We start from the raw sequence: 27810 nt of genomic DNA, 5'->3' as shown, positions 1-27810 counted from the left end.
TTTCCTGACCAGCCATTACATCCACCCTATCTCACCTTTCAGTGCACTAAATGTAAAGGCACAGAAGTAAGGCTCAGACACAAAGGTGACATAGTTTTGGTTATAAACTTGTATTAACCATTAAAAGGGTTGGTAAAACAACATCTCTGACCCTAAAAGCTAAGAGGGGGTTTCCCTGCCTCAAAGAAATCTAAGGGAAACATCAAGATGTCAAATAAATAGTCACTGTCATTTCCAAAAACCCTGTTTCTTACCCCAATGCTAGTAACTTAAATCTAATGTGGAAGGATGCTATATTCAAAACTAAAGTGATGATGAAAGTTCTTGCCAACAGAAAGCTCCCAATGTTTAGGGTTGTCAAACAAAAAAAGTGTTCCTTTTCTACAATGTAGAATTCCAAAGACCAGGGATTAGCTCCTCTCCCCTGAATTCCTTCTTGTTCTACTTGACAGTGAGGGGCGTGTCTCCTCCTTATGTGGTTTCCTTTACTTTTGCAAAAAATAACACAAAAAGAAAGCACAGTATTAGAAGGTGTCCCGAAACGCAAGACTCCAGACGATTCAGCTGTATATCACCCACAGAGCTTACTTGACTCCCGGCAGAATAGCCAAGTTTGGTAGCTCGGCCATACAGAAATGCCTCAGTTGCGGGGAGAAAGAGGCTGGGCTGCTACATATGTTCTGGGCTTGCCCAGAGGTGGAGATATTCTGGGTAGAACTGAAGACGAGATTGGCCAGTCGGGGGGTGACGCTTGACATGGGGTCTGCTTGGGCATGCATGCTGGGTAGTTTCCCTAGGCCACGTAATCTAAAACATATCAGCAAAATGAAAGACCTGGCCTATATCCTGGCCAAGCGCAGAATTGCGATGAGCTGGAAAGCGGCCCACAGGCCTAGAGTGGAGATGTGGTGGGCAGACCTCCTGAAATGGGCTGAAGCAGAAACTGTGGTCTGGTATGAAGCAGTCACTAATGGGGGAGAGGAAGAGGTAGGCCTCCTGATAGCCTGGAGGCAGCTGGTGGCCTCGATGGTAAACCCCCACCAGGTCAATCAGGATGCTGAAAACCCAGATGTGCTGGCAATACCTGAGTCACCTGAAGATGTTCAGGGGGGTGGCACAGATACGACGGCTCAAGTTTTTGGGGAGGGAGGGGGAAGGACAGAAGAGAGCATTGAATAATGTGATGTCTGAATATTGATCATGAACGTCCTAAACAGTTGTAATGTTTGAAGTGTTTGTTGAAAATAATAAAACATTTTTTTTTAAAAAAGCACAGTATTCACTCAGCCAGGGAACTTGTATCCACTTCCCTGGACTTTCCAAACTTTCCCAAAGATGCACAGCAAAGGTTTCCAGCTTTCACGTGAACACCTCTTCTTTGTTGGTTCACTCTCCTGCCAAACAAACCTCAGGAAATTATAACTGATGGTCTCTGTTTCTCTGTTCCTTCTTTTCCTTCTTTTCCTTGGGTCCCAGACCCTGTACTTTCTTGAATGAGCTTCACCTTATTCTTAAACCTTCATATGAATGCAAGTCCCAGACTCACATTGAGGTAGTATACCAGCTTGGTGTACTCTCCTGCCAAGCATATGTTTTCTTTTTGTCTATTTCTTTGGCTTTCAGAGTCCCAGACCCTCTTATGCGCATGCTCTCATGTGGGTCCCATACTCGCAATGCAGTATCACAATGGCTTGGTTTTTCTCTCCTGTCAAGCATATATTTCTTTCTGAACTGTCTCTGTTTCTCTCGGGCTTCCAGATCCTCTTATTCTCTGGCTGTTGCTGTTGCCCAATTCCTCCCGGACCTCTAGCACCTCTCGGTCTGCCCGCGTACCTGTTGGTGTGGTTTGCGTCTTCCAAGTGACAATGTTCTGGTTATTCCTTCTTTCTGGTGCTGTGGTTTCTGTCTCCAGCAGCATTCGGGTGTCTCCTTTCGTTAGCGGTTGCTCCGCCAGTCCCTGCTTCCTTCCCGGGCTGCAGTTTTGTTCTCCAGCAGCTCCCTGGACCTTGGGATGCCCGGAGGATTTCTTGGGCAGCGGTCGGCGTAGTTCCTTTGTCCTGGACTACCTTCGTGCTCCCATTCACCTCCTTGCACAGTGTCTCGTGGTGCGGTTCACAGTTCGCCGGGACATCGTCTCCCGGGTTTCCTCCTAAGAGGGCGACTCTCTCCATGTTGGTTTTCCTCTGCTATTTTGTATTGCCTTTGACCAATCAAGTGCTGTGAGAAACTTGACCGTTCACTCTGGTTCTGTGGAGTGATCTTCATACTCCTGGTCATCATCCTCTTCACAGTACTTGCATTGGAACTATATGGAAAGCAAATTGTTCTCTGGTGCTTTAGTACAGTCTAACATACACGGTTGACTGACTTTACAATAAAAGATATTGCCACTGGTCGGAAACATGGAAGGAGAGTTTGGCTTTGGAAAAAAAGGTGGGGGTGTAAAAAAGCAGTGGATGGTCGTCCCAAATACCATAAGGGAATTCCTCTCCCATGTGATCCTCCTCCTGTGCACCAACCCCAGGGGGACTATTGTACTGTGGATACACCACCCTGGACCCTTGGAAAACGTCTCCCCCTAGGAGAGAAGGGGTGACATCCACAGATTTGTCATATAAGACTTATTTTCACCCTCAGTAGGTTAGCATACAGCTCCAGGATCATGTGACTCCCTGTCTACTCCTTGCCTCACTTCACAGCGTACTTAACTTTGCATCCAGCCTATCTTCAAAGTCCCTCGATTCTAACCTACGTACATGCACATCTCCATGTGAGATTTGTCTCCATGCTCAATCAGTTCCTTGTTGTATTCAAGTCCAACTATTGGCTAGCTCCCCCTACCGGGCTACCTCTACCAACCTTTCACCCTGAGATAACAAGCACTTCTTATCCCCTTTGTTCCTGACACTGGAATTCCCTGCCCTGTGACATCAGGTTTATCCCCCTTATCTGCTTGTATCTCCCCTCTCCAAGAACACCCCATCCTACTCTTACAAATAAATATTTTATCCGCCAACAGACCAGTATGGTGGTGAAGGGTACAGTATAAATATTACATAACCTATGTACATGCTCATCATGGTAACATATTAGTCTTTCTATCAACAAGAGTGTGTACCCCTGTTTTGTTCTCTGGGGGGGGGGGAGAGCATGTAATTCTCTAAATAGACCCATCCATTTGGGCTATTAGTTGGTCATGTAATCGGGTCTCTTCAGTAAGAGATCCTCAAATGAGGGTCTATGAGTCCCTATATTAGTCTGTCATCATGGTTTTTCAGTAACGTCCCATCTATTTGTCTAGTTGCCTCCCTTCTAAACAAGGTTCATATATCTGTGCTTGCATTTCTCCTACAATTGTAAGGCACCCAATTTTGGGATTACCCAGTCAGCCATATGTAGTTAATTAGCAGTGTTTCTTGTTCACCATATCTCATTGTCTTATAGGTAAAAATAAAAGGTACCGGGGAAAAACTGTAACAAGGCACAAAATGTATATACTATCTGAGCTGGAATAACCGAGATCAAAGGTATCCTATATCCAAGTGGGTCTATACCCAGTTTTACAAACAAATTTGGGACCTAAGAAAGATCTGCTGCACCTGGACAAGGATTTGTACAAGTGACCACGCTCACTGGGCCAAGGAAAGGGACAGCTGGGGTTAACTACATTAAGCCAGAGAGCAGGACAAAGGAAACCCCAAGACAGAAAACCCTTAATCATCAAAGCGGTAAAGGTGTTCTCCTTCTTCAAGGTCAAGAGGCAGCATGATGTTGAAATAAGATCAATGAACGTCTGTTTCCAGGGAGGTGGTAGTCTGAATGTTGGGGAGTTCTCGGTTTGCGTCGCACACTGGCCATTAGACCTCTGACAAAGGCTCCTGCGCTGGAGCAGAGTGCATCAGAAATGAAAGGAGATGTGTCTACTACATTTCTTTTGAAGAGATGAGCCCTCTTGTTTGTCTTTACACAGGCAGAGGCTAGACCTATTGTGTTATGTGATGTTTGTATAGTACCTAACTTCTTTGTCATGCCTATAACTACTTCAGGTTGACTGGGAGTTGGACCGAACTGTAGTCTGAACTTGCATATTAAACAGTGCATTGCAGAAGTACATTGCATGATATTCTACATGTACAATTGCATGCAAGTTAACTTTTGTGTCAGAGATGATGTGAAATGTCATATGCAAATATGTTTGCCCCCAAATACCCAGACTACTTCTCCCTGGTGGGGGAAGAGCCGTAGTACCCTAAAGCTGGCTACATGTTTGTTCACCAAAGCCCCCATATATCTGGGACACACCACCATGGATCACGTGGTTCAAGGCTGTGTGTATCTATAGTGACAAGGCCAGTGCTCTGACCTCACCAGGAAGGGATGGGACCCCCTCTCTGCTGGAGCTGGGGGGCTACCAGGGGGAAATCCTTAGCTTGTCCTACGACCTGCGATGGGTGATGAATGCTGAAAGGGCCAAATACCTTGTCCCCCACCCCTCATGCATGCATTTTAGCAGTACACCTCTCTCTCAAGCCATGCCTCCAATACAAGATGCTTGTAAGTGTTTCGCTGTATTTCCTAGAGACACATCATCTGAGCAGGAAACCAAGAAGCAGCATCAGAATGATAATCCTGATACAGCGTTCCCATCCATGACAAGAAGGCTCAAACCAACAAACACCCACACCACAATATTCAGTGTTCATGAACTAACCTCAGGGGTGCCCGAAACTGGTGCCCAGAAAACAAATATTTGTCTTCCTGGGCCACCATGGTGTTTCTTCAACATGCCCCAGAGGGGAAAATAGTGCCAGATTGGCAAGGGACAGAGGACCAATGCCAGCAGAAGGGAGGGAGATATAAGGTGGCAACAGGAATCAGGAAGAGTTGGTTATTCGAATGAGTTCAGAGGAGGAGGTGGACGACCAAGAGATCAGCAGGAGGGAGGACGAAGCTGCAAAATGTGAAGGCAATTTCTCGTGAAGGTGTGGTATTGGCTAGTGAGTGGAAGCAGTACTCCAGTGTGAGAGTGTGCTTAGATTGAGTTTGTGTTGGAAGCAAGTTGGAAGTGGATGAGACTGGGTAAAAGTAAGGTGACTGAGTAGTTGTTGGAGGAAGTAGTAGTCTTGGAGGAAGTAGCAGTGTGGAGGAAGGAGTAGTGGTGTCGTAGAGCAGCTAGTAGCATCAAGGGTTGGTTGAGAGGCCTAGATTGAGCGATGGACATCACAGAGGCACAGAAGAGGAGAGGAAGAAGAGTAGAGGAGGGTGGAATTGAAGAACAGTAGAGAGGGGTAGGTGGAGGGAAAGGAAAACATGGGTGTGATAAAGGAGATCAAGTGGATCAGATTGTTTGTAAGGCACAATGCCACAACCCCTTTAGGAAAGTAAAACTGGATACATTGGGGACAATGTAGGAATTCCATGAGGGAGTTCTGATACTGTTTTCTGACTTTAAACCTTAATTTCTAGCTCACCTGAGACAGTAGGGGTTACTAATCAGTATTTAGTAAGTCGGGGCTATGGATGCGTGGGTCAGGGAGGAGGTTCTTTACAAGATAACAGAGAGGGACGGCGGTAGGTCCCACAAAAATATTAATACAAATCATTGAACTGTCTCAGAGCATTGGCACATTCTTTCCAGCTTTCCTGCCATCTGTGACACGTGGCGTCAGAAGCTGTAGCCTTTAGACCCCAATACAGAGGTCGCCCATTGCAATCCAAGATGCTAAGAATCATACGAGTGACAAATACAGCCTAGGTGCCCTCCAGAATAACACCAGGAGCAGCATGATGTGACCTATGTGGTGTTCAAAATTGAGACACCAGAGGGAACCTATGGCAGAGTGGCTGCAAAACTGGGTTTGTCCCATTGAATTGAATTTATTTATACCGCGCATCACTGACCCTGAGGCTTGAGTGTGCTGACATACAAACAGTTACAAAATAAATAGATGTCTCAATAGAAAGAAAACATAAAACTATAATACATAGACAATTTAAAACAAATTGCCACTTAAAGAAGTGACAACACACTATATTATACAGCAATATCCTTAGAGTAGACAGGTCAGTACAGAACAATACTTAGCTTAGTAGAGGAGTTGGGGCCAGATTTATCACTCTATTCAAAAACAAAGGCAGAGAACTATGGCCACATCCAATAACAATGCAGTCAGTGTTATCAGCAGAACACCAGTTATTTAACTGTATCCTCCGAAGGACTTTCAAGTCTTGCGTTCTGACACAGTTGGAGCCCACTCTCCGATTGAGCCATGATAGAATTGTATTCTTCAGTGATTCCCTGGATTCAAATTCCCTAGGCTTATCAACATTTGTAATGATAAAGTTTCTAGGGTCCAAGACAAAGCTCCTTATATTAGGATCCACGACTTTGGCCATTGTAGATTTCCTTTGGCGGATATCCTTGGATATTAGAAGGATCTGGGAAAGAGCTGGTTTAACTGGGCTTAGGGTATTTTCCACCAACGCAGTACCCCCGACGTCCGGATTAGGGCAAACTACCCTAGCCTGCAATGGTCGTTCTTTAGTGGGAGCCTCGCTACGGTCCATTTGACAGCTTTGATGGAGCCCACTCCGCGAGAGGGGCTTTGAGAGGACTTATCCGATCTTTGATGTTCTTTCTGTCCTGACTTCCGATCATTTAGCAGATGGGGGGATAAGCATAGTGGAACTAATAGAGGTCACCCAGGCTTGAAAATCCTCGAAGTTAGCGCAAGCAGAAAAGTCTTGCTGCATACTTTCTTTAAGCAGTAGCCAGTTTTCGGAGGACTGAGAGGCACCCTTCTTGCTGGCCTTGTTATCCCTATGCCCTTTACATGCTATGTACATCATGTTGTTTGATGTAGCAGACATAGCCTGGCCAAGGCAAGTTGCCCTTTAATTTATTAGGCTCCTTAGCTGCTAACGCCCCAGATATACCCCCAAAAGCATCATTTTGGTCCAACACTGTTACCGGAGAACAGGTAACATTGGGGGATGGAGGAATATCGTCACTCTTGCAGACTTTGTTACTAAGCAAGAGATTGGTAAGCATGAGACATTCTTTTTGGAGCTTTTACCTTCTTATGGCACTAAGTGCTAAGACATCCGATATACAGCTGCCACTTCTGCGGGGAGTCGGAGGTAGTTGGGAAGTAAGATCCACCATATCCAATCCAGAACATCAAGCTGAGTGGGCGGATCTGTAACCTTATTCTCACTATCCATGTTATATGGACTTTATATGTTATATATATTGTATGGACTTAAACCTCTAGTAAAATGCTGAGCCAGATTGATGCAGGCAAACCTGAGGGAATCACCACAAAGCATACAAATACTAATAAGGCTTACCAATAGATACAATGTAAGGGACGCAAGCACAGCAGCGATCCCACCGTACTCACCAGCGCCACAAAGGTTCCTACCCGAGTGGACACTAGAGCCGTCCCCAGGGGCAGCCTTTTCCCTGGCACCCACACCAGCCCGACAATAACCAGACACCAGGCTGTACGGACACTGTCACGGGGCACCTCAGTCGGCAAGCGGATGCCCAAAGGGCAGAGATTTTACACACCTGCGTGGCGGGACTCACAGCAGTGCCGTTGCAGCGTTGGCAGTTAGAGGAAGGGATCCTAAGCTCAAGCACACGTCAGGCCATGGATCAAGCCCATACGTATTCCCTGGAGCTGGGAACAGAAGTGATTGACTGGGATTACAGAGAAGAGGTTAGGGTGATTCTGTTGAACTTCAAGCTGATAAAAGGCCAACTCATCGCCCAACCAGTATGCAAAAAGATACTATTACCTACTATAAAGGAAGTTGAAATGCTGGACAGCACCGACAGATCCAAAGCAGGATTTGGTGAAATAACCGAAGTACAAGAAGCAGAAGTCCCACCATGAGACCTCTCTGGACCTGCTTTGCTTGCATTTGCTCATGCACAGAGAATTGATCCACTCCTGGAAGAACCTGGTTTGGTAGGCCGAGAGCTGAAACCTGAAGACCCCACATTTCATAGAGCATGGCTCCTGTATCGAGTCAGCATAAACCCCAGAGGAGATGGCTTCAACTATCACCAATGGTTAGTCCAAAATAGTTCCGGAAGGCTGTATTGGAATTAGCCCACTCCAATCTAACAGCAGGGCATCTGGGGCTAGAAAAGACAGAGAAAGACACTCATTAGCTGGTTATATTGGCCAGGAGTACACACAGAGACCAAACAGTTTTGTGCTCGCTGCCCCCTCTGTCAGAAGACCTCTTTTGATGATGTACCTAGGGCACCTGTGCAGCCGTTATCACTCATTGAGGTGCCCTTCCACTGGATCGGCATGGACAGTAGTTGCCCCAGTGGACCTTTCTGACTCAGGCAACCAATATATCCTGGTCATCGCCACCTAGTCAGCCCAATATCCGGAAGCCTTCCTGATGCAAAGTAACACCACCAAGGCAATACTTAAAGTACTCATCAATTCCTACAAGAGTGGGGTTTCCCGCATAAATTCTTACATACCAGTGGAGTCGCTTCATGTCAAAAATGATGAGTGAAATAAAAGAGCTACTGAAGATCCAACCCCTGCAAGTTCCATTTACCATTCCCCAGAAAGACGGCTTAGTGGAACACTTCAATAAAACCCTGAAGCTCACATCCTTCGGAAGTTGGTTTCAGGAGATGGACGGAATTGGGATAATCTAAATCCCTGAGTTATGTTTGCAGTAAGGCTCACACTCCTCAGCCCGATTCTCTCCATTCGAGTTACGATATGGTCAGAATCCCAGAGATGTCCTGAATATCCTATGAGAAGAGTGGGAAGTTCCAACAGTGTGCAAACCAGTGACCATTCCATGATAAGGAAATCAGGGAATCAATGAAGATCCAGGAGCTTGTGAAACCCCATCTGTAGGAAGCCCAGAGCTGACAGGAGAGAGGCTACAATCAAGAACCCAAGCTATGTACTTTCCAAGTGGGGGACCAAGTGATGGTCCTGTTGTCCACCACACAAAACAAAATGTTATCTTGATGGCACGGAACAAATACCATCACCGAAGTAGTCTCCCCTCTAACCTACGAAGTGCAGCAGGTTTATTAGCGTAAGCCCTCCAAACTGGACCACATAAACAAGCTCAAGGGCAGGAGGGAAAATAGAAACCCGCAATTTCTCTTATTGAATGCCAATACCCCGAACAGTTCTTTACTTATCAAAGTACGGGGAGTAACCAACCCAGTTAGATTAAGAACAGAACATCAAGAACTAGCCCGGTGGTTTGAAAGTTATGACAATGTGTTTTCTCAAAGTAGTATAGTCAGGGGTCCACAAATTAGATCATTAAAACATGTACACAAAAAGTGGAGCACACATCGGGCAAGAAGGAACACTCTTTATTACAGCTTAGTGAACACAAATCAAACCAAACAGTGGATAGGCGCTGATCGAAAGGGCTGACATCTGAATTAAATATGAACAGTAGTTTTATACCAAGAAATGCAATGCATCTAAACACTTGCAATTTAGGGAGTTCACTTTTTTCAGTGTTTCCCAGGCATTTCATTGGTTCATTGATGTCACCTCCGTGAGGTTTACGTTGGTTAGTGAAGCGTAATTGAAGCAAACAGATCAACAGTTTCCCATCACATTACCTCCCCTTGTGGTACCACATTTATTCACAACTCGCCCCGGAACAACTTGTTATTAATGAAGTAACATTTATGCTGACCGCCAGAACTTTAACACACTGCCATTGGTCAGCACCATTGAGAACAGAACACGAGACACCCTGCATCTGGTGGGAAAGGGGACATTCACACAATACCTATTGGATGATGATCTTCCCAAACTCTGTAGTAGATACTTTGGAAGCTGGCCACCTCCCCAGAGCTCAGGAACTTACCATCTGATTTGTTCTTCCAGGAACGCTACTCCATCCAGTGTTCCCTTACCACAGCCACCTGCCAATGGGCATCGGTGGTCATGTGACCAGTACACTGGTACAGAGCCGCTTCCCTGCTGCCTTGTAGGGCAGCTAGTTTGGCTGACCGCCCTGTAGTTACATCACCCAGTTCTAGCTATGTTAGCTTTATCGCGATGAGCATATTGAGCCCCACACCCCTTTCGCAGATCCCTGTTGTACCGGTCACGTGTTTCTGATAGAGGTTGTCCAGGCCCAGCCCGCCCGAGGGATTTCCCACTGCGTGTGCTTATGATGGTGCTATTTTTGTCCATTCCCCATCTTTGGCTAATCGTTGGATAGTCTCTTGGACTGTCGGTACACCCAATGCATCGTTACCTTCTACTGTTCCCAGTAAAGCCCTTTTTACGGGATGTCTGTAGCTTAGAATACCTGTCTTATTTCTGTATAGCTGCCCCCACCGCCCCCCTTCATTACTCTCGCAGTTGCTTCGTGCGCCCCTCTGTCTGGCGCCTTTAGAACAGTAGTACTACTTACATTAGTACAACGGATAGTCCACAAGATACACACCCCTTCTTGACAGGTAATACGTCTAAAACCATAATGTTATCTGAAGCCAGAAAACAAATAATCTGTGATGAATTGAAGAAGATGCTTGCATTAGGGATTACTGAGAAGTCACATAGAGAACTGTCCTCCCCGAACTCTTACCAGAACCTAACCGCACATGGTGTTTTTCTATTGAATTTCAACGCTGAATGAGATATGCAAATGTATCTCCTACCCCATGCTGAGAATAGATGAACTGCTGGAGAGACTGGGGCTGGCTAAATTAATTTCAAAGTTGGACTGGATGAAGGGGTACTGGCAGGTTCATTTGATTGGGAGGCTAAAGCCAAGACTGCCTTCTCCCCTCCAGAGGGGCATGTTTCAATTTGCAGTTCTGCCTTTTGGGTTACATGGAGCTCCTAGGACAGTTGAGAGGCTGAAGGACCAGGTGCTTGCTCCTGCCATGCTTTTGCCGGGGCCTATCTCAACGATTTTGTTGTATTCATTTCGACTAGGAGGGGACAATTACATCATTGCACGGCCGTCTGCAATCAGTTGAGGAAAGTACAACTGGCCGCCAACCAGACTAAATGCCATTCCACCCAGTCATTTGTCAAATATCTGGGCTGCCAAGTACGAAACGGTAGGTACATTCAACTGAAAGTCGAGATTAAAGCAGTCCAGCAAGTACCCCGACCATCACATAGGACATGCTGGCCTTCTTGGGGCTAGTTGGATACTACTGCCATTTCTTCCTGAACGTCTCCAAAACAGCAGGACCCCTGACTAACAAACTGAAGAAGGGATACTCCAATATTGTCAAAAGGGATGAAAAAGCACAAAATGGCCTCGATCAACTCAAGGACCTTGTGTAGAAGCACAGTTCTAAGTATGCCTAATTTCTCCAGACAGACACCTCTACTGCTGGGTTGGGTGTGGTATTATCCTTGGTAGAAAGGGGAGAACAAAAGCCAGTAATGTACATCAGCCGCAAACTCAATCCGCGAGAGATGAAGCACCCCATAATTAGGCCAGAAGCCCTAACCATGAAATGGGCAGTTTGTAGCCTGCAATATTACCTGACCGGCCGAAAGTTTAAACTGGTGATCAACCATGCTCCCCTAAAGACACAAATCATCTTATCCTGAGGTAGTCCTTGGCCTTGCAATCATTTTCATTCACAGTAGAACACACGGCGAGTACCAAACAAGCCAACGTAGATTCTCCCGATACCCCCAGTCAGTTAGCTAACAGGGAGTTTGGGAAGAAGAGAAGGACTTGGGAGAAAGTTTAATGGTGTATGACAAGGCCAGGACCCTGGTCATGTCAAGAGGGAATGGGAGCCCCAGCTGGGCTGGGAGGCCGACCATGGACCAATATAGAGCCAGACCTACCCCCTGAGTTGGACGGTGGCAGTTGAGAGGGCTCCAATTCCTGTTCTTCCCCACCCCTAGGGCCAGCATGTATTTCAGCAGTACATCTCTGCCTCATGCCATGCCTCCAATACAAGATTCTTACCAGGGTTTCTCAGTTTTTCCAATAGACGCATCATCTGAGCAAGAAACCAAGAAGAAACCTCGGAATGAGAATCCTGTTCCAGCGCCCTGCATTCATGACAAGAAAGCTGAAATCAGACCAACAACAACGTACACTAGAGTATTCAGTGAAAAGCAGCAGTTAAAGAGAAATCAAGAGAAAAGCCACGACGTCCATGAGCGGGCCGCCGAAGGACAGTGAACAGGTGCAATGTCCAGCAATCCCCCTAGCCCACAAGGGACTAAGGTGGGGTATCCACAATCTCTCCCCCATGGAACATACCTCAGGGGCACCAAAAGTTGGTCTGCAGAACACAATCAGTTGTCTTCCCGGGCTGCCATTGCTGTTCTGCGGCTGACACGCATGGAAAAAGTGGATGAGGCTTCCCCGCTACTTACAACTCTTCATTTCTTCAACACGCCCTGGGTAGGAGAGACTGGGCTAGATTTGCTAGGTACAGGGAGTACATGCCAGCTGAGCGAGAGGGATGTAAGGAGGCAGCAGGAATCGTGGGTTATTTGGGTGAGGGAGAGGGAGAGGGAGGAGGAGGAGGAGGAGGAGGAGGAGGAGGAGAAGGAGGAGGAGGAGGAGGAGGAGTTGGAGGACAGACCAGCAGGAGGGAGGAGCAGTGAAGAGTGGAGATGTTAGGAGGTGAGATATTGGCTATTGAGTGTAAGTGGTACTGCAGTGTGAGGGTGATAGTGTGGCTAGTATGATTAGGGGAGTCAGTGTAGGGGGTGAGTGTAAAGTGTACGTTACTGGATGAAAGGAGGGTGACTAAGTAGTAGTTGGATAGAGAAAGGAGTTGTAGTGTGGAGGATAAAGTAGTAGTGTCGTGGAGCAGGTGTTAACATCAAGGGTTGGAGGTGAGGCTTAGAAGGAGAGAGGCACATCGGAGGTACAGAAGAGAAGAGGGAATAGAGTAGTAGAGAAGGGTGGAATTAAAGGAGGAGAGTAGTCGTAGAGGAGGGAATGGAGAAAGTGGGCATGATCGACAGGTGACCAAGTGGATCAAATTGTCTATAAAGCACAATCCCACAACCCTTTTAGAACACTAAATGCCGGCTAGAGTAGGGCAGTTTAAGAGGTCCCTGGGGGAGTTCAGATGGAGAAGACCTTTCGTCTTCAGTGCAGGTAAGATCTTGGACAGTAGGGGTTACAAACCAGTATTTCCTAACTCTGGGATGGAGATGGTGAGAGAGAAAGAGAAGTACGGCCGTAGGTTCTACAAACATTTTAATAAAAACCCTTGAACAACCATAGACCATTGGAGCATTCTTTGAGCCATCTGTGCCGCAATGCTTTTTTGGTGATAGCACCAGCATGCGGGAATATGCCTCTCATGAGTGCTCTGATGTAGGGGTGTGCGCATTGTTGCAGCTGTTATGAATACAGGTCATAACCCTGTTAAGAAAGGTCCCACAACTGATGATTTAAACCTGTGCAGCTTCAATCAGTGCGCTCAATAATCATCTTCGTGCACCGTTTACCCATGCACTGCAGATCTTCACATACCTGAGTTTCCACCTCAAGACAATGTTTAGATTTATTTTGGAGAACACAACATTGGTGACGAGGTGGGCGTTACCACGACAACAGTGTTCTGTCAGTGAGGGAGGTGGTGAATCAGTCGAGGACACTTCCTGACACTTTCATCTTCTGGGGTATGATGTTGAAGGGAATGGTCTAGTCGATGGTGTCAAAAGCAGCAGGGAGTTTGAGGAGTACGAGTAAGGCGGTGTCCTTTGTCAGTGAGGATGTGGAGGTCATCAAGGATGTGAAGTGTGTAGTCTGTGCTGAGTCCAGACTAAAAGCCAAATTGGAAGGGGGATGAGGTTGTTTGTGGTGATTTGGTGTTGCAATTGGGTTACATGATTCTGGTGATGTATGGCAGAATTTTGTGATCAGGTGATAATGTTCAGGGAGTGTAGGACCAAGCGATGGCTCTTTGAGGAGAGAAATGTGTCCAGTTTTTAGTGTACAGGGGGATAGTATCATGGGCAACACAGGAGATGATGTTGATGATGTTGAGCTGGTGAGGAGCGAGGGGAGGGATGCAGTTGAATGCGGTTTAAGATGGACATGCGTCATCCATGGAGTGTGCCGGTTTTTGTTTTGGCAGTGAGGGGGATGAGGGTGTCTACCGATGGGGTGGAAGGTGCCCCATATATTGGAAGGGTTGGGAGAGGGGGGTGGGAGTTGGACAGCAGAAGGAAGGACTTGTCTGATGTGTATTTTAGAGTGGAAGTTGTCAATGAGCGAGTTGTATACTGAAGTGGACCAAGGTGTGGATGGTGGTTTGGCGGGGACTTGATGATGGGTAAAGGTTTCTGTGTAGGAATGGCTGTAGATTGAAGTTCTTGGAGGTAGTGGATGGCTTTGGCATTCCCTAGGTGTGTTTTGTATTTGTTGTGGCAGTGTTTGAGGTGTTCCCTGGTGGTGCGACATGGGTTCTTTAGCAAGACTCTTACTAGTTGTCGGGCTTCCTGCTTGATAGGGGGGAATTGTTGAGTGGTGTGTGGGGGTGGTTGTGGGGTTTTTGTCATTTGTGGGCACTATTTTGTGAAGTGACTGATGATGGTGTTGTAATTGTTGAAAATAATGGAGGATGAATGGTGGTGTGTGGTATGGGTGGTGCAAAGGATGTGTGTAATGTTTTTGTTTTGTCTGGCTGGGGTACCAGCCGGATGTGTGGCAGTTGTGTGAGATCCTGTGTAGTAGAGTGAGTGTGAAGGGGATTGCAATGACACAACACCCACTTTTGATTTTCCAAAAAGGCATGATTTTTGCTTATAATCAAAAAGTCAAGGGCGTTTCCATATCTCTGCGCCCCGAGGCCTGCAGGCTACCAGCAGGGGGGGTAGGTGATGAGGCCATAGGGGTTGAGTGAAGTGAGGATACTGTTTGTTATGGGGGCTGCTGTTTGGATGGGAACTACCAGGGCTGAAATAGCCGTGGTTAGATACTGGTGCACGGGGAGCTGTGGTTTTATTCTATTGAGCATTTGTTAGGCGCCTATGCAACAGAATTGTGCTTTAAAGCACCAGTTGTTAGTGTTGAAGTCAGTCCAGTCAGTGTGGATGTTTGACTTGTGTTTTGTGAGGTGGTAAAATACAGGTGGGGTGTTGTGTGATGGAGGGCAATATGTCAGAGCCAGAGAGGGCTTCCAAGCAAGTCTAAGGGGGTCTGGAAGGGTTGCCAAGTGTGTATTTGTAAATGATGGCAATACCAGCACCTTGTTTGCGTGTGCAGTCTCTCTGGTGGAGATCGTGTGGGGGAAGTATGTCAGGGATAATAGATGTGTTGTAGGGTTTGAGACATGTCTCTGTTGGAAAGAGTATGCCTGGTGAGTGTGTTCTAATTAGCTGATTGATGTCGTGACTCATGTGTGTGCAAATGTGCGGAGTGGCAGTTGCACAGAATGCAGGTGTATTTGATTAGTTAGTTTCAGATGAGTGTACTGTTGAAGTTTGATTTGAATGTGATTTGTGAGCATTGTGTGTGTCATGTTTGTGGCATACAGGGGCTCACAGGGAACAAAGAAGAAAACATGGAAAGATACTAGCACCACCCCAGTAAAGCCACTGTAGATTGTGATGCAGGAAGCATGTTGCCCTGTCTTAGCTGCATGCCAATTTCTATGGAAGTCCCTGTCAATTCTACAGTCTTCGACTGGATGTTCACCAGCAGGGCTGCTCCTAAGATGCACAGTGGCTGGGACCATTCCTGTTTACCCCACTTGGACTCTTGCTGCTCCTCAAATGGGTAATAATTCCATCCATGTCAGCAAACTGGGAGGAACCCAACCATTTAAAAATCAAGTTGGTTTTAGTTACGTTGTGGGATTGAAGTAGGTTTGGATGCCTTTTGAAGTCCTTTGTTGTTGTCCAACAAAGTGTGCATAGATAATGGCTAAAGGTGTGCAAAAGCACAGTGACACACAAGATATTGTTGTTCAAAAGATTCCAAGGCCAAGCGCTATAGCACAACGCAGAGAAACAGGAGCGCCCAAAGGGGAAGTGATGAGGACATGAGAGGGAGAGAGAGAGAGCGCGAGAGAGACACCAAATTCGAGCCTTGCCATTACTCTACTCAGGACAGTGACTGACATGTTCCTTGACTCCAGGTAGAAGAGCAGGGAGCTGAGGGGCTCGTATTACTTTTTCTGACTGCATCCGCATCCCCAGGTGAGGTTGGAGGACTTTGATATTCAATATATGAACAGTATAGAAACAACCATTCTTTCTCTGCTTCTGGGGCAGACCATGGACCTGGCGTAGGTCAATTAAAAGGGAGTTCCCATTGCACTCCAGAGCCACCATTCACGGTGTGCATCATCCTTGCTGGGTTTGCGACCCACGCACTGTGGACCTGCGTGGACCAGAGGTTCCTCCTCTAGCCATCCATAGCCATCCATAATGTGAAGCTTCCCAGATACATTAGAGAACATAAGACACAGGTTGGGCCAGTCACAGGTAAGTAACTTCCTGGTACAGCTTTTTTTATTTTGGAGGCAACATTTTATTAGGTTTTATGATCGAAACAGGCTCCGGAATAAACCGCACTGAACATGTAAAGCTCATAACATTTTAGAAAGTAACCCCCTCCCTTCCCACTCCCCTGAGCCCCCCCACTAGAGTGTAGCAAGCGAGAGACCTATTTGAGCGTTTCAAACATTATAGCAGCTGGACCATATAGCAGAGAATATACCGCATAGAACATAAAAGGTGGGGTTTCATCATTAGGTCTTCTCGATCAAGTTCAGCGCCCATAGTCTCACAGGGCATGAGAGGGCATTCTAGTCTTTGTGCATATAGGACAAGAAGGGGTTCCAGGCAGTCATAAATGCCGGCAAGGAATCTTTTATGTTGGCCGACAGTGCAGCCGGAAGCAATAGATAGGTTGACAGCCTGCGACCTGGCGTGGTGAAACACTGCTGCAGGTTATTAAGTCCCAAAACACACAGCAGCAGGTCATCTGGAAAGTCTACCAGTAGGATCTCTTTAAGCCTGGAGCGCACCTCAAGCCAAAAACTTTGCATCAGCAGACATCCCCACAAGACATGCAGAAGTGTGCCCTCCAAACCACATCTCCTCCGGCGTAGCCTGGCAATATTCGGGTTAATATGATGAAGGCAGGCCGGGGTTTTGTATCATGCGTTAATATCTTGGATCCTAGTCTCCTGCAAGCGTGGACACAGTGAAACCCTGTTACCCCCCATAAATCTTTTCCCAGTCTTCTAAGGGAACGCTCAAGCCCAGGCCACACTCCCTTCCATCACAGTATGAACAACGCCCGACCACCTGGGGGACCAAATTGACCTATAAGGCCCCTGGCGTCCGCAGGTTCCTGAAACACCCGCTTTAATTGCGTTAAATCTCTTGTTTCTAGCGACACATTGACAGGCTGGAAAGTCCAGTGCCTAGCCTGCATGTATCTAAATCTGTTGTTTTCCTCAAGGCCTCCCTCTTCCTTGCAGCCCTTGAATGTGCACATTTTCCCTTTGGAGAATAAGTCTCCCAACTTACTTAATCCTCTGTCCGTCCATCGCAAGAACCCCCTATCAGTCTTTCCCAGTGAGAAGTCTTCATTATGAAGAAATGGGGTAGATGGGGAAGGGAAGGTGGTAGTGCCCCCCTCCCTTTCAACACTATCCCAGGCCGCTAGAGAGGCCTTTGTAACAGGGTTTAAGTAGAGGCTTTGCGCCTGGGCCTGAAGAGGAAGCCATAGTTGCGTCCACAAACTACGCCCTACTACGGTCTGTTCCATATTAACACAGAGCTTTTCAGAGTCCCTTTGCACTCAGTCAACCAGGGGGCGAATTTGCAAGGCTCTGTAGTAGTCCCAGAGCTTGGGAACTTAGTTTCCCCGCACCCCACGGTCCCTAGCAGCGTATAGTGTATTCTTACTAACCCTTACTAAATGTAGCAACATATCGTCCCAGGTCCCTATCGTCACCCTAGCATTGGAGACAGGAATTGACTGAAAAAGGTATAGAAAGCGTGGAGGGATGTTCATTTTAATTATTGCCATTTTCCCCAACAATGATAGGCTCAGGCCGCCCCAGCGATCCAAGTCCTTCTGAATAGTTCTTACCAAGGCCAGATAGTTGACCACAAATAAGTCCTAGGTGTGCTAGTTATGTTGACCCAAAGATATTTGCCCGCGTAAAGGGAAACGACCGCTGGATGTCCTCCTTCAGGCGAGGGGGGGGGGTGTTCAGGCCCAGGTCCTCAGACTTGCCCTTATTTATTTTGAACACAGAGACTCTGCCATAATCCTTAATTTATTCCTTTAAATGTTTTAGCGATTCCAAGCGGTCTGAGAGAGTCAGGATCACGTCATCTGAGAAAAGATTAAGCTTGTGTTGTGTACCCCCGAACCTTATACCCACAATGCGCTCATTGGTTCGTATCCGCACCACCAGCGGCGCCGTAACGAGCGCGAATAGAACCGGAGAAAGGGGACACCCCTGTCTGGCGCTTCTGGTAAGCAGGATTGGCTCAGTGGCTCCATTAATCAGTAGCCTCGCAGAAGGGGTCTTGTAGTTGGAGTGGATCATTTTGGGTCCGAGATTGAATTTTCACAACACTTCCCTCAAGAATCCCCATTGAACCCGGTCAAACGCTTTTTCAGGGTCAATCGCCGAAAAAAGCGTGTGATTTGGGTTTCTCCCTGATTTGTATATTAGGAGTATGAGCCGCCTTATATTGTCCCCCATGCTCCGCCCTTCCATAAATCCCGATTGATCTCGGCCAACAAGAGTTGGCATGAACCGCTCGAGTCTAGTAGTGAGGATTTTCGTGAATATCTTAGAATCTATTATTAGTAGGGCTATGGGCTTGTAGGACGAACAATATTTGGGATCTTCAACTAGCTTGGGTATTAAGGTCACCTAGGCCTCCGTCATTGAGGCCGGTAGTTGGCCCCTTTTTCTCACTCAGTTGAACACCTCTGCCAAGGGATTGGCCAGTATCTGACACAGGGATCTGTAGAATTCAGCTGTAAGGCCATCAGGTCCTGGGGCCTTATTTGGTTTCAGGGTTTTGATGGCTTGGACAACTTCATGTGGGTCAATTGGAGCTACCAAATATTATCTGGCGCCTCCTGTTAAACATGGTAGATCCACCCACTGTAGATAGGCCTGAATATCCCCCTGGGTCAGGGCGCTGGAGGTGTGAAGTTCTGTATAGAAGGCATGGAACAATTCCCTCTTCTTACCGTAATCTTCCCACTCTTTCCCCTGGGGGTCGATGATGGAATGGATAAACACCCTCCTTGTTTGTTGCCCAAGGAGGTGAGCTAGTAGTGTTCCCTTGACATTCCCCTGCTCATAGAATTTATGCCGAACCCGGAGCGTAGTTCTTTCAGATCTTTGAGTTCTCAGGAGTCTCAGTTGGCTGTTGGCTACAGTCAGAACCCCAAGTTGCTGCCTGGTGGGAGTCACAGTGTAGGATTTCTTTGCCCTCTTAACCTCTCCCATTAGCTGCTCCTCCGTCAGCCTCCGCGCCCGCTTCAGCGCTGCCGCTCCTGCTGATAGCACCCCTCTGGCCACCGCCTTCAGCACATCCCAGTGGATGCCCTATGCATTGTCCTTCGAGTGATTATTATTGTATTCCCGAACCGCCTCCTTCAACCCCTCTAAGCAACATGGATCCTGGAGTGTTCCATGCAGAAGCCTCCTTTGACTGGTTTAGCGAGACTGGGACCAGTCCCTCATTCTTGCTATCACCATGTCGTGGTCCGATAGGGTCATGGGCTTGATGTCTGTGGAAAGGACAAAATAAATCGTACCCGTCGGGGCGAATACGTAATTGATTCATGATGCCGAGAAGTGTACGTGTGAGGTGTAAGTATAGGCAGAGCTATCGGGATGGAAGTCACGCCAAGCATCCACCACATTGAGGTTGGTTATGTGGTTCTTAAGACTGGGGGACGCGGAGCCCACAGTGAAGTAGGAGGTCCGAGCCCACCTGTATTTGGTGCCATCCCACACTAGATTCATGTTGCCCATTAAAAGCACTCTCATGTACCCTCCACCCCAATCCCTCTAGCAGGCGGAGCATAAAAGGTTCCTGCGCCCAATTAGGGGCATAGAAGGACACTATTGTAATGTGCCTACCTTGAAGCTCCCCCTCAACTTTTACATACTTTATTTATTTTTATTTATAATGCGCTGGTAGCCCGCAGGCCTCGGGGCGCAGAGATATGGACACGTTTACAACTGGACAGTGCTTATGAAGACGGGACAGACAAACAAGTAAGCAGGGGGCCTAAAAGGTAGGTTTGACAAAGCGATTATTTAAAACAGAGGGTCTTCACTTGCTTGCAGAAACTCAAATAGTTGGTTTCCAATCGAGTAAGAGTGGGGAGATTGTTCCAAATGCCGGCTGCCAGTATAGGGAAGGATCTGCCTAGACCACATTTGAGTTTATGCGGAGCAACTGTAATTTTACCGAGGTGGGTAGATCTAAGTGTTCTGCCAGGCACATAGGAATGAATCCTGGATTTCAAGTAAGCCGGGGATTTTCCATGGATACATTTATGCACGATGGTTAAGGCCCTCCGTGTCTTTGCTAGTTGCTACATGTGTGAATCACACGTCCCTATGTATTAGGAATGAAGCCCCCACCCTCTTACTGCCTGACGAGGAGTGGAATTAGTGTGGAAAGGATCTATGCTTATGCCGTCCTTGGTCCTTTTTTAAGAGATGAGTTTCTTGGAGCGCTATTATATGGAGCTGGAGTCCATTTAGCTCCCTAAAAAGCTGGGGTGTTTAGACCTCTGTGTTGATCGTCCCTATATTAATCACTATAGTGTACTGCTAGGTATCCCAGTGCCGTCAGCCCGACAGTGACAATGGTATACCCGATCTTCTTCAGCCCCCCCCCCATGCCCTCATGCAAGATGCACTGTTCAGAGATAAGGTTGCTGTGACCCTTTGAAATACATTCCTCATTCCAGCTACTGCCATTCGCTTGCCGTCTCCCCCCTTGGTATCTCCTGAAAAATCCCCCAAAGATATGCCAGTCAGAAAAGAACCTGATCTGGAAGGTAGACCTCCTCCCCCAACCCCCTCCTGCCCGGTTTGCCAACAGATTTCCATATATGCCGAACAGTAACTATAGGTCTCGACTCACCAAACTAGTAGTTTCCAAAAAGCACTTCATCCCCCATCTTAAACTGAAGGCTGAAAGGTTACGTCGATATGTATCGAATGTCATGACCCTGCAGCTCTTCGGTGGTGAGGTTAAGGAGCCTTCTCTTTGTTAGGGTGGGCTGAGAGACATCCTGGAAGATCTGAACTGCAGAGTCCCAAAACTGGAGACAATTTACCACGTCTATGAGGGCAGGAGGAGGCGGTTCCTGTCGTCCCTCTTCCGGCCCACATTGTGCATTCTGTCCATCTTAATATTTCCGGGGGGGGGGGGTTGCCCGCCATGACCTGCAAAAAGGGCTCCTCTATACAGTCCTCAATGTTGTTTCCCTCTGCCCCCTCTCAGGAACTTCACTCTAAGGTTGTCTCACCTCGCCCTGTTCTCCAGGTCATCACATTTCACCTTGAGACTCTCATGACTGCCCTGAAGGGCCAGCATTCTACCTTGGACCACTCTCATGTCTGTTTCAAGAGTGGTGAGGGAGTGCGCGTTGTGGTCCACCCTATATCCCACGGCCACTACCTCTCTCTTCATCTCAGTGGTGGACTCCAACATCTCCTTTCGAAGCTCAGATATTTCAGAGCACAGCAAGTCCTTTATGTCCCTTCGAAGCAGGTCGAGGGACTGGGCTATGAATTCCGGCGTGAGAAGCCTCACACTGGGCACAGAGCCTGGCTCACTCGGTGTATCCAGAGCCATGTTTTCATCTGGAGGGTCCCGTCTGGCGGGCGTTGACAAGAATGCCCGCATGCTGGAGCTCTTCGTTTTTTTTTAGGTATTTGGCATTCTACCCCACGAGAAAGACTGTGCTCTGCTCCTGGGTGGGGGGCACCTCCAGTCCCTCTGCTTTCAATTACAGATGCCGCCCTCTACACAACCCAAAGCACCGGAGGCTCAATAGGGGCCCAGGCCCATCAATTCTGGAAGCCTCAAGGCTTGTGTTGACGGCGCAGGGGTCCACTTTCCGCCTATGCACCCCATAGTTCACTTTGTTCCAATGGCTAGGCTTCTGTTATCTCCCAGGGAAGGGTCTTGGGAACCCCCCCTCACACCGAGGGCCCACAGCCACTCGACCCAGCCAGAGCACCCGGGTCTTCCAAGGAAAAGGGAACAGGGGGATCGCCCCCCCACGGGCTGCCCATCAGGGAAGGTTGATGTTGTGTGTCCCTCTCCCTGCCGCTCCCCGCACCGCTTCCCCGCAATGTGTTTGACGATGGGCCCAGCTTGCAGGCCCTTGAACCTGGAATCCGGGGGATAGTCTCTCTGAATATGCCTGAGACCCCCGACCGGGACAGTCCAATTAGTGGGCTCTGGTTGTGCAGGAGGGACCCCCCGCCCTTCACGCTCCCTGGACTCACAGCCACGGATGTTGCCTGCAGTTGTGATTTCACGGCATGTCCATGAGGCGAGCACTACGCTCTCTTCCTGCGGAGGCAAGTTTCCCGGTCTATTTCTAACACTGGGGGATCGCGTGGCCGGCGGGCACCGATTCCAGCCCCCGATTCCTTTTCTTGACTGCAAGGAGGGGAGCACCATGGTTCACTGCTGCCCCCCCTTCGCCTCAATGCTTTCCCGCATCCCATGGCAGCCGCCATGTTGGCGCTCCAAGCACCCGCTCAGCTCCTCATGGCATTGTTATCCCTGTTTGCGTATATATGGTATGTACAGACAGGTATTAGGAAACATTTCAGAATATGTACAATATATACAATAAGTACCAAGCTTAGTCTATCTGAGGATTACCTTCTCCAGAAGCAAGCTAATGACTAGTTTTCTGAACAATTGGAAGGATTTGGACAGTTTAATATTCAGTGGCAGGGTGTTCCAAAGTTGAGGGGCGAGGGCAGTGAAGCTCGAGCCTCCCGCTCTTTTGGCAGTGAATCTGGGCACGATGAGGCCGAGGGTATTGGATGATCTGGTGACTCTTGTGTTGGGTTTGAGTGAGTTTGTTGGTCAGTTACTGGGGGGCTAGGTGGTTTAAGGCTTTGTAGGTGAGGCAAAGGGTTTTTAGGTCAATTTTTTGCTGAATGGATAACCATTTGCAGGATACTCTTGTGTGGGAGATGTGCTCTCTCTTGGGAATATTTAGTGCAGCTCTCAGCGCATTATTTTGGAGGATCTGAAGTTTCTTGATTATAGCTAGGTTGGCACCAAGGTAAAGGCTATTACAGTAGTCAAGCTTTGATTGTATGAGGGCCCTCGCCAGAATGAGGCAACTGTTTGTAGATAGAAACGGTCTACAGGCCCTGATTAGTTTTCCCGTGTATGCGGTGGCTGAGGCAAACATATTAACTTGTTTGGCGAGGTTAGTATTGGCATCAAGGTAGAAGCCTAACGTTTTCACGTTTTTCACAACTGGGATGAGGTTGCCATCTATGGTGAAGTTTGAATAATCGGGGCTGAGTTTCTGTAGATTATTAGGGGACCCGACTAGGAGAAGCTCAGTCTTCTCATCATTCAGGCAGAGGCCGTGTTATGTTGTGAGTTGGTCTTGTTCTGTCTCACTGGCCTATGGATGATGACAGCTCAGGGGAATGCTGAGTGAGTGTGATGTAGGAGTGTTCCAGGAATGTCAGGTGGGGCCTGAGCTGGATGGATGAGGATGGCCGGTGGGTGTCTCCTGTGTCACTGGATGTTTACCTTGAACTACTTCCCATGTACTCTATAAATACCCCACAAGTAACTGGAGTTTTGTATATATGTACTTATGTACAATGAAGCCACCTGGAATACTATTATGGCTCCGCAGCTGGTCTGTGCATGGAACTGCACATTAATCCAGGATATTTACTACACCGTGTCGATGGATGGAGGAGGTACGGGTAGGGCGTCCTACTTCTCTGCCATTTTGGCCAAGCCCCCTGGTACAGATTTTTTGAACCCTTAGCTTTCTGCTAGTGATGAGGGGCTCCCGCCACCTATGGATCCTTTCCTTCCAGCATCGCCTTTTCATGTATGCTATAGTTGGATGGCACTATGACAGCACTTTAAGTGAGGAATAAATGAGAATCTAGATCAGTGTCATAGAAAGAGAATTGACTCGTTAGCTGAGTAGATGTTAATGTACAGTGAACACATTTGTGTTTGCCCTGTTTTATTATCCAGTAACACGTTTTCTTTTTATTCCAGCAGTTCTCAGAGGTCTATGCGGATCCCTCCCAGATATGTACGTACCGTGCCATCCTGTCCTTTTGTGCAGAAGCCTGACAAACGGTCATCTACCACAACTGCAAAGCACCAATCTACATGTCACCCAGTGCGCGTGGGTATCCGCGTGTACTGATAGATTCACATTGGCAGATAACCCCATTGTTTTTTCAAAGCCTCCTCCTGTACAAGAATGACCGGCAGCTGAAAGTGTGTGATGTTAATTGGAGCACTACAGAGAACGTCATAGGTTACTCACTATATGGACTGCTGTTATCCAGCTCTGAACTATCATGCCTATGTTTGGGACCAGCAAACATTGGACATCACGATCGACAATCTATGATATTTAAAACCAATTAAATGCACCTTTTAATAGTCCCTTTCACCAAATATAATGCGTATCAACTGAGCACTGTGGGTAATGTCTTCCATCTTTTCCATCTATGGTCTCTAAGAGCACAGTGGGTCATCCGAGGTCACTGACACACTGCCAATGAGCACTGAGGCACCTTTCACCTAGACCTGTGTGTTTCCCAGCACGGTCTCATCTGAAGTCCACGCCAGAAGAGGACACTGTGTCGCACCCAGAATATACCTAGTTATTTTGCACACCTGCAAAGGGCACTGAGAGTCACCCCCAGCACTAGCCTCTTAATGGTTCCCACCTTGAGGGGGTTGTGTTGAAGCATCCTAAGCAACCCACATTTCCTGCCCCACAACCCGTAATGTCCACCCCCTTTAAGGTCACTGCTGAAACGTGATCCATTCATGGCATTAGAGACTGATTCAGACCAGGAGCACACAAACCCACACAAACCGACACAGCCCACCAGCCATCCTCCCATCACCTCTGTGCCCTTCAACAATCACCACCACTATCTTTTTCACTTTCGGTGCTATGTTCCACAGGACAAAGTTCGAAGTGGTCAGAAAAACGCATCAAATATGCCACCTCCGTATGTGATGTCCATGATTCTGCAGTCAATTCCTCTTCGTTTATGGGCACAATCTGTGCCACAGGCTGCGGCTGTACATCTTGAGTAACACACTTGCTCAATATCGTATCACCACTGGGGACATCTTGCATCAAGGAAATGGATCGCAAGGAAATGCCGGATGTTTGTTGGAAAATGGCAACTCGGTCTATGCAAGAGCCCGCTCTGATGCACCCCACCTCTGCACTAAGAAAGGAAGTCTTGTGCAAAGCAACACATAATCTACACACACATTCCAAACAAGGCCAATACAGTGTACTGTGTGCAGAGTGTGATCTGGTGCCACTGTGAACTGTATAGGAAGTGGACTTCTATCTGCGCCCCCCCCCACCCCCTACACACACTATCTAGCATTCCTTGAGTATTATCAAAGGCAGCTAACTGAACAAGATGTTTTGTAATCTACAATAAATGATCCAAGGCTGTGTGCGCATTGGCTCCTTTTTACCAATTGACCTTGAGAGGACCATTCTAAGCTTTTCAGTGTTGAGCACTTTCAAATAATTAAGCTGCAAACCCTTGTGTGGGACAATTCTGCACAGCAAATTACTTTTAACATGAAGGATTGGAGATGACTAAGAAAGCCAGCAAGAAGAACTCTCAACCTATCCTAGGCCAATTGCAGGGTGGCCTGTCCCTCAGGTCTATGACATCACAGCTCCATGGCCTCTGCAGAGATGGTTGCCATTGGCCATTCCCTTTCCTTAGTCGCCCTATTTGATTTCCTTTGCACTCAGGGCCCATGTTACAATTTTGGAGAAAAGGCCTTTGCATTGTTTGTTCTTTCTCTGTATATATTCCACTGGACAGTGTGTCCTATCTTGAACACCACCAGGGATGGTTTTACTGGTTGATACTTGACCCTGGGACACATGGCACGCACAGTAATGTGCTAATGTTTTTACCACAATTATTTTTAAGATGCTTAAATGATACATTGAGAGAAATCAGGGCCTATTTTGTACTTCCTTTTGATACAATATTTCTGTGTTTTGTATGGTCAACAGAAAAGAAATCCTGGTGAATTCGGAGTGTGCTTTTTAATGAACCTGTCTGGGTGTTTACAAATGTAGCCTGTCCATCCCTCCACTAGGCACCTTATGCCCACCCTCACCACCAATCCACACACCAACGGCTTTCCCTCACCCCACTGCTTGCTGTGTCTTTTACCACTGGTCTCGCCCATAGCATCTGACCACAATGTTGGTCGATCAAACTGCGCACACTGAAATCTAAATGAAGATTGTGACTTTTTTTTATTCCATCCTGTATGACAGTGTTTTGTCTTGCTGTGGGTTTTTATGAAGGATGCGTGTTTAACAATAAAATGCTGTGTACCGATTTAAAATTGCGTTGTTTTTTAGAAGCTCGACCTTTCATTTGGTGGTTTTAATTAATGGCGCCCTGAACGGGCACTGGATTCTCAGGTTGCAGTCCTCAAACATGTCTGCTTTTCTTCACTCTTGCCAATGCTTTTTTTGTCACTATTGCTGATGTGTATTTATATTCACTACTCTGTCTCTTAAATAGTTTCACCTCTCAAGATGGGATCCCTTGGAAAATGTATCCTAGGAAAATAGATTTCCCCTTATTAGACCAATGCCTACCAAAATAGGTATCTTCTCCTTTAATGGCGGAAACGCTACTAGCTCCCCATTAACCAATCCGTGCCAACTACCTGTGTTACAAACCCGCAGTTTGTCACATTCAATAGTCAGGGGATTGCCATTGGTCTCTGAGGTTGGTTCTAAAGGTTCCATCGACACGGGCAAGGCCTTGGACACCGTTGTTGACGAGTCGGTGTGGGAGATCATCGCTGAAATTTCACGTCCATATTAAAGGTCATTGGAGGCTTGGTCCATGTCAAGTCTTCGTTAAGGTCAGTGCGTAGGGTGGATTTAAGCAGTATCTGTTCCAACATTCCTGGGTACTCTGAAATGGCACCTGGATTAATAGATACCTTTGCACAACCATTTCCCTAAGAACTCGTACGAATAATCTGTTAATGGAGCTTTAAGCAAGAATGGGTTGTGGGGAGGATGTATCCACCCCATAAGTGGCACAGTCTACTAATCACTGGCGCCATCACCTCCAGATGATAACGAGGCCTTCCAAACCCACATGACAAGCGTGGCAAATCACCTGAAGTTAGATTGCATGGTCCTCCAGAGAAAGATTTTGTGCACACTGAAATTGTGACTAGATCAAGTAAGTGCCCTTTGTGGGTTCCAATTTATTCCCAAGATATGGAAGTTGCTTCTACAGTGCTGATGGCTAGTCGTCCAGACAACAAGAATATACCTCCCAAGTCAGCTTCTCTGTGTTTTCGAACTTGGCCACAACCTGATGGTACTGTGGCAGAAATCATGTCCCCCCCACTTCTACCTCGACATAGCCTCCATAAGAGGAATCTGGAAATCTGGATGGCACAGGAAGAAAGGTGATGGTCTTCTTCACCAGTCCTGAGAGAAGTTTAGGGCTGTGGTTCTAGGATTTTGGTCCTGACTTTTGATGGCGTT

At 47.3% G+C, this 27810-nt stretch overlaps 1 protein-coding gene across 8 annotated transcripts in view; it reads left to right on the top strand.

Annotated features, from left to right (window-relative positions):
* AGBL5 (AGBL carboxypeptidase 5) overlaps window positions 1-26639 on the top strand; it is a 1732162-nt gene extending 1705523 nt beyond the window's left edge. For 7 of the 8 annotated variants that reach the window (XM_069605526.1, XM_069605530.1, XM_069605525.1 and 4 more), the window contains one exon: window positions 24276-26639. In XM_069605526.1, the coding sequence (XP_069461627.1) occupies window positions 24276-24490 (215 nt within the window). In that variant the 3' untranslated portion in view covers window positions 24491-26639. The remainder of the gene's footprint in view (window positions 1-24275) is intronic. The other variant, XM_069605529.1, reaches the window with a different exon arrangement.
* Window positions 26640-27810: the final 1171 nt, after the last annotated feature.

Source organism: Ambystoma mexicanum, chromosome 4p (genome assembly GCF_040938575.1).
Source record: "Ambystoma mexicanum isolate Mex_15411 chromosome 4p, UKY_AmexF1_1, whole genome shotgun sequence".
Taxonomy (NCBI): domain Eukaryota; kingdom Metazoa; phylum Chordata; class Amphibia; order Caudata; family Ambystomatidae; genus Ambystoma; species Ambystoma mexicanum.
The sequence above is the reverse complement of the archived record's forward strand: the minus strand, read 5'-3'. Positions and strand labels throughout refer to the sequence as shown.